The sequence below is a fragment of the Urocitellus parryii genome, chromosome 1 (genome assembly GCF_045843805.1).
Source record: "Urocitellus parryii isolate mUroPar1 chromosome 1, mUroPar1.hap1, whole genome shotgun sequence".
Classification (NCBI taxonomy): domain Eukaryota; kingdom Metazoa; phylum Chordata; class Mammalia; order Rodentia; family Sciuridae; genus Urocitellus; species Urocitellus parryii.
Genome location: NC_135531.1, coordinates 181,422,165 through 181,437,406, shown reverse-complemented (window position 1 = coordinate 181,437,406; position 15,242 = coordinate 181,422,165). Strand labels below are relative to the sequence as shown.

General features: G+C 43.4%; 1 protein-coding gene across 1 annotated transcript; it reads right to left on the bottom strand.

Annotated features, from left to right (window-relative positions):
- Positions 1-7,110: 7,110 nt before the first annotated feature.
- On the bottom strand, positions 7,111-8,067 carry LOC144250709 (olfactory receptor 2T3-like). Its single transcript, XM_077793668.1, has one exon. The coding sequence runs from the start codon at positions 8,065-8,067 to the stop codon at positions 7,111-7,113; it is 957 nt and encodes a 318-aa protein (XP_077649794.1).
- Between the last annotated feature and the right edge of the window lie 7,175 nt (positions 8,068-15,242).

The window sequence follows — 15,242 nt, the reverse complement described above, 5'->3', positions numbered from 1 at the left end:
CTCTCCTCCTCTTACTCCTTTCTGTGCAATTCAAAGTTCGTCCATTCTTCCCTAGCCCTACCACCCTTATGGATCAGCATCTGCATATCAGAGAAAATATTTGGCCTTTGTTTTTTTTGGAATTCAGTTATTTTGATTAGAATGATATTCTGCAGCTCCATCTATTTACCCGCATATACCAAAATTTCATTCTTCTTTAAGGCTGAGTGTGTATATATTGTGTATATATGTTATATATATTGTGTATATATGTTATATTTTCTTTATACATTCATCTGTTGAAAGGCATTTATGTTGGTTCCATAGTTTAGCTATTGTGAATTGAGCTGCTATAAATATTGACTTGACTATGTCACTGTAGTATGCTGATTTTAAGTCCTTTGGGTATAAACCAAGGAGTGGAACAGCTGGGTCAAATGGTGATTCTATTCCAAGTTTTTTGAAGTATCTCCATACTGCTTTCCAGAGTGATTACACCAGTTTGCAGTCTCACTAGCAATGTGCGAGTATACCATTTTACCCACATCCTTGCCAAAACTTATCATTTCTTATATTCTTGATAATTTACATTCTGACTAGAGTGAGATAAAATCTTAGAGTAGTTTTTATTTGCATTTCTCTAATTGCTAGAGATGTTGAAAATTTTTTCATGTATTTGTTGATTAATTCTATTTCTTCTTCTGTGAAGTATCTGTTCAGTTCCTTAGTCCCTTTACTGATTAGATTATTATTATTATTATTATTATTATTATTATTATTATTATTATTGGTGTTAAGTTTTTTGAGTTCTTTATATATCCTAGAGATCAGTGCTCTATCTGAGGTGCATGTGGCAAAGATTTTCTCCCATTCTGAAGGCTGCCACTACATTTTTTTGTTTGTTTCTTTTACAAAGAAGAAGTTTTTAGTTTGACTCCATCCCAAAAGCAGGCCCAAATCTTCATCCTGTTGGCTTGGGACCTGATTTCCTTAAAAAGACCCCTAAAGTGCAAAAAGTAAAATCAAGAATTGAGGAGCGGGGTGGATTCAAACCTAAAAGCAAACACCAGTTCTACTGAGGGGGTGTCCCTCTTGATGAAAGCTTTGTATATTAAATGTGTGTTTTAAGAGGTTTTATGTCAAGAAAACAGGTGGCAAAGGATATGAAAACAGGAAACATTTACATAAGGACTTTATGATATCTCAAATCTTGTGTCAAATAATGTAAAACCCTGCAGGTGTGAGGGTGGTATAGTATTTCTGCAGAATATAGCAAAAAACATTTTCTTTGTGTATTAATCATGAACAAAGATTAATACACAAAGAAAATGTGTATTAGATTTTTATACTAATATAAATTGGAAAGATATCTATTGGAAAAGGAGCTCTTCTGAAATATTAAGTCTACCCTTTTACTGAAACTACATTTAAGAGTACTTGTTAGAGCCTTTTGGTGATTCTGTTTTTTTCAGTGTGTTGTAGAACTGAAACTGCAGAAGACAAAATACTTAGGACACCTCATAGTTAGAAATTTGATGAGAGTTTAGCAACCAACAAAAAGTGTAGTAACTTCTTCTTTTTTTATTCATTTTATTTGTATATGTCAAAATACATTTTTATTTCCAATGTAGTGAGTTTTGCAACTAGTTTCATGCTGAAACAAGGCCTGCTCAATAGTACCAATAAAATCAATATAGCACAGTGGCTGTTCAATTTTAAATACAAAGAATAAATTACCTATATAAAACACTAAAATATTAGAAACATATATTTAATCATTCTTCACAAGCATCCAACTTCACAAATATAAACCACAGCATGCCTAACTGTTGTGCAACCAGAGCATGTTGCAGTCTCTCAAACTCATCACCTACTGTATATTTTACCTCCACATTAAACCATGACCATGAAAATTCTCTGTATTCAGACCCACCATTCATACAGTTCAAATATAACCAAAAATAAAATTCCACAATTATCCTTGTACCTTCAAAATCAAGAATGTATTTCTTATATGAATACTTTAAAGTCAGTTGAGATCAGGTCTTTTAAGTCCTATTTTCTGCCTTCATTGGTCACCTTTTGTTTTGGTTTTTTATAGTAGTATGTTAGATTCTGTAACCTCCACATTCATTTTGGCAGGTAATGAGTGATGCTGAAAATATAAATAAGTGTATTGCTTTTATTTTTAGAACACCACATGGCCTGCTTGACTATTTTCTTATTTCAGATGTCTGTTAATACAAACTAGGCTACTCCATGATAGTGTTAAAAACAAAATGTACTAACAACGTGATATAAAGGCTTTAAAAGTTGGGCATTATGTGGAGACCTATCTTTACAGAAGTTTTCTACTGTTAAGTGCTTTTACTTTTATTTTCAGTTTTCATTTTCTAGTATTCCAACATAATTAAAATTGCATAAGATAATCGCTTCACATTTCACATACATATATTTACCTGTAGTAACTTCTTCTATAACATGTTTTAAGGTACTATTCTTGACAGAGAATATTATGCCAGAACATTCAGACTTTTCCAAGTTTTGTAAAATTTTTAGAATATTTGTATCAATACCAGAGATACATAGCATTCTAAGAAAGCAGATGTTTATATTAGTAAAGTCAAAAACAGATTGGATCAGAGTTTTAAAGGGATTGTTTAAAAAAAACAGGGGCTAGGAAGGTGTGGTTGTAAGAGATAGCAGCACCTAAAGAGACGTTAAGCATTTCACACAGAGACATTTGAAAATGAGCTGAGGGCATCAAAGGAATTTGCAAGACCACAGCCATGGCATGTTTAAGAATGTAGAAGGGAAAATTCCCTTGAGAAGGCTTATGGGGCACCCTGCTTGCAAACAGGGCCCAGGAAGTTGCTTTACCACACTCAGCCAGAAAGACATTCAGAAACCACCAGGGCAAATTTCAGGGACCCAGCTACAGTGTGAGTTGGCAGCAGACTTTGGCATCATCTCTGTGGTGCTGGCTCTTTAGGAATATAGGGTGCTCATGTTAGGGGTCACGGAAGTTTCCACTGTCATTGTTAGAAAGGCCTGGGAGGTCAGGCAAACTGTCCCTGCAGGCTGCCCCTGACAGGGTGCTATGTGAAGCTGTGAAAGTGAAGCCAAAGTTGGAATGGAATCCCTAGAATTTAATGGATGCAAGTAGCATAAACTCCACCAAGGAATCCTACTGGCTGCAGAGAAAGCCAAAGGAAAAGAGAGCCCTGTGCTCTGCCCCCAGCAAGGGGGAAAAGGCAGGCATTGTCAATCCCTCTGGAAATAACATCTTGCAGTCAAGGGTCCTAGATGCTCTATGTGAAATTACATGTGGAGTTATGGTTGCTCAGCTGGGTTTGCATTTCCTCTGGCCCATCCCTTCTTTCCATAGCCTTGTTATTTCCTTTTTGAATGGGAAGATTTACATTCTCCCAGTGGATATTGGATGTATATAATTTTCTTTTGACTTTTACAAGGGCTCACAGCCAAGCGTTTTACCTTCAGTTTCAGGTGATATTTTGGACTTGGACTTCAGGGCAAAGACTATGGGACCCTTGGAGATGGACTAAATTTGTTTTGTATTGTGAAATGGACGTGAGTTTTGGAGGTGTGGGGTTGAAATGTTATGGATGGGATGTGAAGTGTCTCCCAAAAGTTCCTGAGTTGAGGCCAGAATTTGCGAATGTAAAATGATTGGATTGTGAGAACTTCAACCTAATTAGTCTCTCCTAGTTTGAATGAATTGACTGGGTGGTAGCTTTAGGCTTTGGGCCCATTGCTGGAGGAGGTGAGCCATGGAATTAAGCCCTGGAAACAGTCACCTTCCTTGGATTTCCTTTCCCCTTCCCAGTCTTTCCTTCCTAGCAGCCACAACCTGTGCAGCTTCCCTCTGCAGTATCGTTCCTCAATGTGCTCACACCACGGGCACAAAGCCATGGAATTGGCCAATGATTAAACTGAAACTCTGAACCTAGGAGCCAAAAATGTGTTTTCCCTCATTCGAGCTGTTTTTTGGGTTTGTTTGTTTGTTTGTTTGGTTTGGTTTGGTTTGGTTTTTTTGTACCAAAGATTGAACTTAGGCACTCAACCACTGAGTCACAACCCCAGCCATATTTTATATTTCATTTAGAGACAGAGTCTCACTGAGTGCCTCGTGTTGCTGAGGCTGGCTTTGAACTCACAATCCTCCTGCCTCAGCGTCATGAACTCTAGGATTATTGGCATGCACTACTGTGCCTGGCTGGTTTTTGGTTTTGATCAGGTATTTTTGTCACAGCAATGCAAAGCTCACTGACACAATTACTCAGCACAATCATAGAGAGTTTAAAGTGTTTACAAGAGATGTCAAATATGGAAAAACATACGATAATCAATAAATCAGTTACATTATATTAGCAGAATGAAAAATACATGTCTACAAATGGATGTGTTGATTAAATATTTCTGGCATATACATATAATGGTATGTAATTCATCCTTAAAGAATGAACAAATGATACATGCAACAAGGTAGCTTAATTTCAATGATGTTAGGGTAACTTCAGCCAGAACACAGATCATATACTGAATGATTACATTTATTTCACAAATATGTAAATTCAAAGATACAGAATAAATTTAGTGTTTTCCAGTGACTGCAATTAGGCATAATATGGAAAATGTGTGTAATGGATTAGAAGGTTCATTTGAAGTAAAACAAGTATTTGGGAACAAGATATAGCGGGAAGTTGTGCAATGAGGCACTGTGGTAAATAAGACTAAGCCAATAACCATGAACTGTTGCAAAGCTTAACTTTATGTCACGTAGATTTCATCTCATTGATAAGAAATTTTGGTGCTGAACTGCAGACAGCCTTAGAGGTTTCCCACTTACAGATTGGGGAGTGAGTGAGAGTTGCCCACCACCCTCAGTGTTCACTGATCCCCATAAACACCCCTAACTCACACTGAGGTGAAGGAGGGCAGAGATGGAAACACACAGTGAGCACCATCAGTCTCTCCTCAGTGTTACCCGATTCTCAATAACGACTCAGGGCGATGCCCAGCAGAGGAGTTCCTCTGTGCCATCCACTGTCCACATTGGCACATGCCCAGGTCCTCTCTCCTGGGCTCTGGAGAGGGAAAGAAAGAAGTGGGGTAAGGCTGCAGTAGTTATGGAGGAGCTGAAGACAACAATGAATCTTCATGGTGCCGACAACTCCATAATGAATCACTATGGCTCTTGTTTATTTTATAATCCATGTTATATCAAGCAGCTAGCTCCTTGTATGCTTATCAATTAACCCAAATCATTTACTCTTGGAAATACAAAGATCAATAGGTACTTCCTAAGTAGAACCCCTTTGCACGTTGTTCTCCAGAGTGGCAAACAGATAAACAAAGCTCTTGTTAAAAAACAAGAGAACAAGGAAAAAAAAAAACATAAATTCCCCCATGACACCAGCAATGCGACCACAAGTGCAGTGACCCCAAGGTCCCGGTGATGTTGGGATGATGCACAGTGCTGCCCCTCACTTGAGCAGCTTTGCTCCTTTTATTAATTAGTTTAATCACATCAATCTCTAACCTACATTCTAACCACCTCTAAATAAGCCCCTCTTTCTTCACAGATGACCCTTTTTTCCTCAATTCAGGCAAATTCCCCTGACACCCTGCAGGAGTGATGGTCAGTCAGAAGCACGGTGTGGCTGCCAGCCCTGGTGATGTGCCCCTGGCCTGGGAGACCTGGCCAGAAGCACGGTGTGGCTGCCAGCCCTGGTGATGTGCCCCTGGCCTGGGAGACCCGGCTTCCCTTCCTTGATGGTAAATAAAGTGAGGCCAGTGTGCCACCTGGCATGACAGATGACTTCAGGACTCCTGTCACCTTCTTGCCTGTTGGCCACAGATGATGTATATCTTCCCACCTCCTTGCATTCCAGAAGCACTGGACATGTAGATTGTATCAGTTTTGAAAGTAATCATGATCTTGTGCTGGTAGACACACAGATATGTCCTTGACAGCCTGACACCTGGCAGGGGACACACAGCCTAGTTGTAAGTCCAAAATCACCTTATTGGCTTCCCCAATTTCAAAGAAAAATGGTTTGGGAGGCTGAGGACGAAGAGTCAAATCATAGGTTTGTGGCCAGTCTCAGCACCTTAGCAAGGCTGTACACACTTAGTGAAACCCTGCCTCAAATTTTAAAATAAAAAGGGCTGGGAAGTGGCTCTGTGGTTAAGCACCCCTGTGTTCAGTCCCTGGGAAAGAAAGAAAGAAGGAAGGAAGGAAGGAAGGAAGGAAGGAAGGAAGGAAGGAAGGAAGGAAGGAAGATGGATGCCAAGAAGTGTAAATTTCCCAAATTCCATCCTCCTCCAAGACACTTTTTATATTCAATGTAAATACAGTACACTTTTTCTACAGTAGTATAAATTCCAAAGAATTATAGAATTATATGTGGAAGCACTTTTATTTACATCCTGTAAAATTAGAAGAACCTATGATCTCCCTGGACTTCAATATTAATGACATTTTGTCTCAGTAGTTTAAAACCACTGTGTTTACACTATCAAGCTCACTTATTTTTTAATTTGTTCTTTTTAGGTATACATGACAGTAGAGTGCATTTTGACATATTATACATACATAGAGTATAACTTTTCCTCTAATTAGGACCCCATTCTTGCAGTCGTACATGATGTGGAGAATCACAGCTCACTTTTAACATTGTGAAAACTGTGCTCCCCTGTCCTTACTGAGGCACCGTATCAGGCTGCTGGGCACCTGTGACTGTCACAGGTCAATGGTGGCTTACAGGGCAGCGAGAGTGAGGGAGCAGCCAGCGTCCCTTCCAGGGCTCTACAAGGTCTGAAGTCTGCACAGTGAGTCTCTGCTAGGGTTAAGGCTGGCCCCTAGGTCACAGGACATGCCCCGTGAACCCAGGATGGAGAGAGGTGAGTAAAAGCCACTAAGTCAGCTACTGAGACACAGTTAAATGATGTCAAGAAGTGAAATGCACTGAGAAAACAGGGTGAATAGCAGCATAGAGGAGAAGCTCCAGACAGGAGTGGAACTATGGGAGGGCTCCATGTTGGCTCTGGGTCCTGAGGACAGCTGAGAGGAGAGATGGGGAGGAGGAGGGAGGGGAAGAGGCAGGCTCACTCCCAGGTGCTCCCTCTCAGAACCCTTGGGAGGGGCCTCCTTGACTGCAGCAGGCTCCTTAGAGCCGCAGTGACATCTCTGTTGCGCAGGCTGTAGATGAGGGGGTTCAACACAGGGGTGAGGATGGTATAGAAGGCCGACACCATCACATCCTTCTGCACTGTGTGGTAGGAGCCGGGGAGCATGTAAGTGTAGATGGCTGCACCAAAGAAGAGTAGCACCACTGTCATGTGGGAAGAGCAGGTGGCCAGTGCCTTCCTGTGGCCCTCGGCTGAGCTGGTGCTGTGGATGAGGTGCAGGATGAGGGTGTAGGAGCTGGAGATGACCACGGTGGGCACGAGGAGCATGAGGACGCAGCACAGGTACATGAGCATCTTGTAGAGGGAGACGTCCGAGCAGGAGAGCCTCAGCAGGGCAGGGGCCTCGCAGAAGAAGCTCAGGATCTTCCTGGATTTGCAGAAGGGGAAACTCATGGTGATAGGCGTGAGCAACAAGCCGTCCAGTGCTCCCAGGAGCCAGCAGCCAGACACCAGCAGCCGGCAGACCCTCTGGTTCATCAGCAGTGGGTAATGCAGAGGTCTGCAGATGGCGGCATACCGGTCATAGGCCATGGCCGACAGAAGGAAAAACTCAGCCCCTGCCAGGGTCAGGTAGAAGAGCATCTGGATCCCACAGCCTGCAGGGGAGATTGTATGGTCTCCCGTGACCTGGCCCACCAGCATCTTGGGCACAGTCACAGAGATGTACAGGAGATCCATGAGAGAGAGCTGGCTGATGAAGGAGTACATGGGGGTCCACAGGCGGGGCTCTGAGTAGATGAGAAGAATGAGGAGGGCGTTCCCAGATAGGGCCATCAAGAAAATGATGAAGGTCAAAGTGTAGAGGAGGGTAGTGTGGGTGGTGTTCCCAAAGAGTCCCACGAGGAGGAAACTGGTGCTTAAGTTTGATTCCATGAAGTTTCCTTCCCCACATGCATATCTAGCAGGTAGTTTCACCTACGAAGAGTGAGGGTTATCACTCTTCCTCCATCACGCCTGCGTGACTGTCCCAGTCTGCTTGGGTAAGACATGCACATCGAGCTATTTCCCCACACACTGGGTTAAACCGAGGTGTAATCCTAAATTCAAATCTCAGGGAAGTGAAGCTGTGCACGGCCTCAGGAACAGATTAAGCTGTTCCTGAATCTCGGGACCTGCGGGCTCAACTGGGTCTCACTGCTGAAAATCAGAGTGAGGCAGATGTCGAGGTTGATAATGTCAGTGGAGCTAAAAATCACACCTGAATACTACAGTCTCCTCCAGTATCCTCTCCTCCTATATATGCATCATGTGGACCCCGTGCAGGGCAAAGAGCAGCAGTGGCTGGCCACCCCTACAAGGGATTTAACCCACTAACCATCCTGCAGGAACATGATATGTACAAGAAATGGCAGAAATAAAAGTTGGAGATGCTCTAAATATCAACTATTTAGTTTAAAAACAGATTAAGCACTTATTTTTCCTTCTGAGGATGCTGTTTCTCCCCTAAAACAGTGCCTGGGAGCGCAACATTCCATGTGCAGTGATAGGGGGAATGGAGTGGAAGGGCCAGGGGAGCAGTTGTGTTAAGACTCGGTGCTGCAGCCCCTGCCCGTCCTTGGATTCTTCGAGCCCTGAAGTCCACTTAGAAAACCAGTAGAGTCATCCTCTGGGATCCACAGCTTTGCTCAGGAACAGCTCCACCTGAGATGCACCCGCAGGTTTTCAGCTGACTGGTGTGAGTCACACTGGGCATGAGGAATATCATCCTGCACTCAAAGTTAAGGAGACGTCAGGCTGCAGACTACTGAGGGGTGGGAGTTCTGTGGCTGTCAGGCTGGTTGTCCCGGGGGTGCTGCACCCAGGGTAGAACAGCATGCAGAGGAAAAGTCACACAGCAGCTGAGTCCCAGGTACACACAAAGCAAAGCGCAGTGAACCATGGGCAGGCAGAAAAGGCGAGCCTTCGGGAAAGCTGAAGTGGGACTCGTGCAGGAGACAGCAGCAAGGATCAGCGGCTAGTGTTCCCTGGCCTCCTTCCTGGTGCAGAATCCAGCAGACCTGGCAGAGCAAAGCCTTGTGCTTCGCTTCTCTGCTCCCCAGTGAGTGAATCTGCACCACAGCAGCCCAGCGAAGTCGTCCCCATCCTAAAGATGGGCGATGGGTACACTGGGGAGGCAATAGGGAGTTTCATCAGCAGGTTCTTGGCCTGAGGGAACTGAGACACACACCTGTTGTGTGACCTCCACGCTGCTGACGAAGCCTGAACCAGCTCCCCAGGGGAACCTAGGAACCGCAGCCACCACTTGTCATCTATCCATCTTCCCCACGCTTAGCCTGCGCTCAGGACGGGACACCTGCTGTCCTAAGCCTCTCCAGAGATCCACCTTTCTGGTTTCTGTTGCTGTCCTGCTCTTGATTTTTTTTCCCATTTGGTTTTCCAAGTATATTGTAACTTTCCACTTACAACAAACCTGGCAGTTGTACATATTTGACAATTTGATGGGGTAAAGCTATAAAAATCTCCATCTTTTTCAGTAGCACAGGCATATTGTTTTTTAAATTATTTTCCCAGCTTAAAATCATGTTTTCATAGTTGGTATTCATTGTCTCTCTCTATGAAATAAATCTGAATTTCAGAAAGGCAGGATTGTGCAGAACACACATAGTCAGACTATGAACCCAGACAGGATTGAAGGTCCCAGCTCTCTTCTCCTCAGTCTGTAATTGTTCTGTGCACCACCCAATGACCGCTTCAAGTCCTTTTCAACACAACCAAGCATTGCCCTTCAGTACCCTAATCAAGCAAGGGTAGGGGCCACGTAGGTACTCTCCTGGCAGACTTGTAAGCTCATAGTAGGTCCACAAGAAACCTACTCACAGTTTAGCTATCTCCTAGTTGTGTCCAAGTTCACTCCATAGCCCCAAAGTTCAAAGGAATTCATGCCTGACATGTTATCACCAGAACAGCTTCCCACTGTCCCTTCTGTTTCTGTGGGAGTGCCCGGCCTCACAGACTCGGGGCTGTGTGGAGGCCACCAGGGGAAGGCAAAGACTACAACTGAAATGGGCATCGGCTAAAGCTGCAGTCCAGCTGCCCTGCTGGCTTCAGACTGCGTGATCTCAGTAGAGACCCTAAAATCCCTATGGCTTCTCAGAATCCAATCAAGCAGCACATGTACTCTTGTGTCTATGAATCGCAAGACACATTCGATTCCAACACCCGGCTTGGTCTAAGCCTTCTTTGGGGCAGGGTAAGCCTCCTTTCTCATTGCCCTCTGCCTCCAGGCCCAGAGACCTCCCTTGAAGGTCTGTCTCTTTGTTACCTAACTTGAAATGGAGAAGCGTGGGACGCCAATCTTGGGCACCCTTGTGCACTTCCCGGCACAGGGAGGCACAGGCATTGACTGGGCTTGTGTCTGTTCATGCCAACTGACTCGGGGACTGAGACCCAGTCCATCTCCACCTTGACTCTGAGGCCTGTTCTGCTTCCCCCAGGCTCCAGCTACCTCCAAACTCCACACCTCCACCTTTGCGCCTCTGTGCCTTTGCATCTTTGTGCCTTTGCATTTTGAGACTCCCCCAGGCTGTTCCGTGCCTGGCCTTACTCAATCAAGTTGTCTGAATTTCAGCACCCTACCCACTCAACTGCACTGCCAGCTCCTGCAAGGGTCTTCTGTACCCTAAAGGAGCTGACACCTCTGAGGGGACCCAGAGCTTTGACTGCCATTCCCAGAGGCCTCTGTCACCTACTGCTGATTCCATTGCCTCTTTTCAAATTCCAACATTAATTCTGCATGAATGACATGTATATCTACAATTAAAATAGAAGGTATTTTAAAAGGGTACCTGTTGTATAAGAATGAAAGTTAAAAAATATGAATTCTTTAAAAATTATAGGTGGAGGATGAATGTATTTGAATACATAAAACCACAAAATTCTCCCTACATAAATTTTAACTAGTGTTAAATGAGCTATATACTGATAATATGAATGTTTTACTCACATATAACACACTTCAGTTAATAATTTATAAAGGGGCAGGGGATATAGCTCAGTTGGTAGAATGCTTACCTCACATGCACAAGGACCTGGGTTCAATCCCTACCACCACCAAAAAGAAAATAAAAATAGTTTTATAAGGTTAATCTAGAAAACACATAAACAGATTCAAGAGTACAAAGAGAAATCAATAATGAAGCTCTCCATCACCCTGGATCCTAGAGACTGAACCAGGGGATGCCCAGTGCCACCAACAGACTCCAGGTACTCACGGCAACACAGGGTGCACTTGGCATCTCCTCACACAGTCGCAGGGGTCGCTGCCTCTCAACCCTGCCCACTCCAAGGGACCCAGGTCTGAACCTAGAGCAGCACTCCTTCCTCACCTCCTGCTCATGTGGTGTAAGGAGGTCACATGTTCTAACCATTCACTGTTTGTTTGTGCTAGGAGGTACAGTGCTTGTTTCCTTCCCCATGTGCCCCAGCAATACCATCATGCCTGGCACATAGGAAAAATTAATTAGCATCTGTTAAGTGAATAAATAACTGGAGAAGGCAAATTTATGTTCCAAAATTAAATTAGTGCCACCCCTTTGGGAGTGAATTAGTAATGGCTTTTAACTTAAAGAAGTTCTTCCCCTACACCTTACACAGTGGCTTTATGCTGATGCTCCACCTATTCTGGGTGAACATCATAGGTCTTACAAGTTAATGTTTAAAGGTAGTTTATTTCTAATGGAAAGTTTTCATTACCATTGCAATTTGAATTATTCTAAAAATGAAATCACATGCCAGGTATGTTGACTTGCACAGTTTCAATTACATGTCACCTAAATACACCTAGTTCTGTGGAAAGTTTTCCTGTAGCTTGTAGCCATTTGCATGTCTTCTTGCAGATCTCTTACCATTCTTTTATGAAATTATGTTCAGTAAGCATAAGAATAGGATTCTCTCTGCACATAACTGGTGATCTGTGTCACATGGCTTCTTATGTCCGTGCCCACACTGCCCTGACTGCTGAGCGCTGTGCCTGGTGAGGGAAGGACAGCCAGGCTGCACCCTGAGTCAGGATGGAGAACCATGATCTGTGGGACTTCCAATCTGCTGCAGAAGAGACTTGTCAGCATTCTTTTTTTTTTTTTTTCAAGGATTGAACTCAGGAAGATCACAAAGATAAAAACATTATTCATAGAATTGGAAACAATAAAGATATGTAATTTTGATTTCTTCTTCTGGTTCATTCTGATCAGACACCAAACATCTTAGCAGCATTATAATATCATCTATACTCAGATTTACACTTCTCACTAAATCAGAAATTTGAGATATTTATTCATATGTTTAATAGTTATCTTCAAAATAGAGAATTCACTGAGAAATCAAACTTTTTCCATGTACATTTACATTTAATTTACATTTAGTTGCTGCTATAAATTAGATATTAGTAGTTTCTCCAGCTTCAGTCTGATCATGTAACTTATAGCAACAAGATTCAGATTCTTACAGAGATTTCCTAATTAGCTGAAAGATCCTCTACGAGCCACTCCACGTCTCTGCCTTTGCTCATACCAAACAGGGATAATAACATTACAACCTTATATATGTGCCTTCTAGCTAAGCAGACTGAAGACCATGTGAAAGTATTTGCTGAAGTCACCTAATATGTGTCAGGAAACATACATAATGTTCTATCTACAAAAATGTGCCAAGTCTATCCTTACCAGTTAATCCCTTCTTAGTTTTAGGGTGGATTTTCACTCTCCACACCAAATCAGTCTTATGGCAATGGCATATTATTCATGATTTTTAAATTGTTTCCCCATTTGATCAATGTGAGAAGTAAAGGAATTTTCAAAACTGACTTCAAATGTGAATATTGTCATTTGATTTTCTATTTTCACTCAAAGATAGACATAATTGAAAATTAAAAAAACAATAAAAAACAGAAAAGTCAATAAATCAAACACTTGATTGCTATAGTTGGGATTAGAAATGTCCCCCAAAGCCCAGAGTTGAAGGATGGTCCCCAGGGTGGTGCTACTGGAAGGTGTCACTTTCAGGAGGCGGGGCCTGTCGGGAGGCAGGTAGGTTGTTTAGGGTGTGTCTTTGAGGGAATGTTGGGACCCCAGAACCTTCTCGTCTTTCCTTGCTTCCTAGCCACCGTGAGTGATAGCTTAGCTGCACCAGGTGTACACCATGATATTCTGCCTTGCCACAGACTGAAGTGATAGGATCAGACAACCACAGGGAGGAACCTCGGAAGCTATGAGCCAGAATGATCTTTCCTCCTTGTAAGTTTTTTATCTTGGGTATTTTGTTACAGTGATGGAAACCTGAAAGTGATTCTTAAAAAGATCAAACAAATGGATAGATTAGTAGCCATATACAGAGACAGAAGAATCAATCATCCCCACATACGTATACATTCCACTTGCAATGGAATTGGTCTTATGGTGATTACAGGAGATAAAACAATTCAAATAGAGAATACAAGAAGCAAGTGAGAGTAGATTGGTTCAAAATTTTTTTTGAGATATTAGTTTTATTATTATTCAGGTATTGTGAGGCCAAGATCAGGAGAAGGCAAGGAATGAATGAGGTTAAAATGCTGTACTCACAGATCTCAAGAGAAAAGGGAAAGCTGTGCCATGCGGAGAGTGGGGGAATGAGGGCACATCAGGGGGATGAGGGAGCCAGGAGAAAGAGCAGACAGCACACAGCTCAGACCCATGAAAACTTCCTAAGGTGAGGTGTCGGGCCAGGAGGGTTTCATTACAGCAGGACCTCACAGGAGTGGCCGGTCTCCCAGGACCTGCCATGGTGAAATTTGAAGCCATCTAATGATCCCAGGAACCAGCAGCCAGATGCCAGGAGGAGTCTCAGTCCATGGCTCATGTGGACAGAGGAACAGGGAGGATGGCAGACAGCCACATAGCATCATGGGCCAGGAAGCTAGAAGGCAGTACTCTGCACCTCCCACATCAGGTGAGAGCTCATCCAGGTTTCACAGCCGAGGACTGAGATGCCCTCGTTTTGGCAGATTGGTTCACCAGCATTTGGGGCACAATGACAGAAGTATGTATCAGTCCATGAGTTGAAAACTCACTGATGCAGAAGCAGATGGGGACATGCAGTGAGGAGTCCCTGTGGCTCAGAAGTATCAATGCAATGTTCCCAGACTCAGCCATCAGGAGTGTTCTGAGAATGAGCAGAGGTGGCCAGGGGGTGGAAGGACTGGCCAAGATCCCCAACAGGAAAAGGTGAGTACCAGGGCCTTCCTGCCAGCCACATAATGGACCAAATGGTCAAAGTGACTTTAACCAGAGGACAAAGCAAATCTTTTGTTATTTATAAGCATACAGTTATCATTCCTGGCAAAGTTTCCTTTAATGTATTTTATAGTCTCAACTTGAAAAAAAATTCAGAGTTTCCAAGATCAGATGTGAATCTGCACAGAAAAAAAGAGACATCATTTTAGATTATGATAGATTACCCACCTGGAGTGGGAATGTACCCTTTATATTTACAACAAGGTATACAGCAGAAATTACAATGTCATTTTTATGAAAAAAGGAAATTGAAATCAGAAAACACAACTCCCCATGAGAATGATTTGGTGATATCAGTGGGCTGCCATGGATGGACGTTAGGGGATGGCCCCTGGGACCTGTTGGCTCTCTGTCTGATATTGTGTGTCACACACCTCAGTTGTGGCCACCAAATTGCAACAAAGAGATCAGAAATTTCTCCCTGTGTGGGCTGAGTCACTGGCTAAGAACTGAGAACCGGATCATGGTGACAGTCGTGTCGTTTGCATGTAGGTGTTTAGCAATCTGTGGTTCCCGCCCAGCCCACTGTTACCTGCTCTATCACTCATTCAGTTGCTCACTCAGAGAGCAGCTGGCTGCCATGTTGGGGCTGACCTATGGAAAGGCCCAAGTGGCCCTGGCCAGCAGCCAGCCATCTAGGACCTAGATTCTGTCAATGGTCATGGGAGGGAGCTTGGAAGGGGGCCATTCCCATCTGGGCCCACAGTGGATAGCTGTCCCAGCCAATATCTTCACTGGTTTTGTGAGAGATCCCAGACCTGAGACACCTGCAGAGCAGTA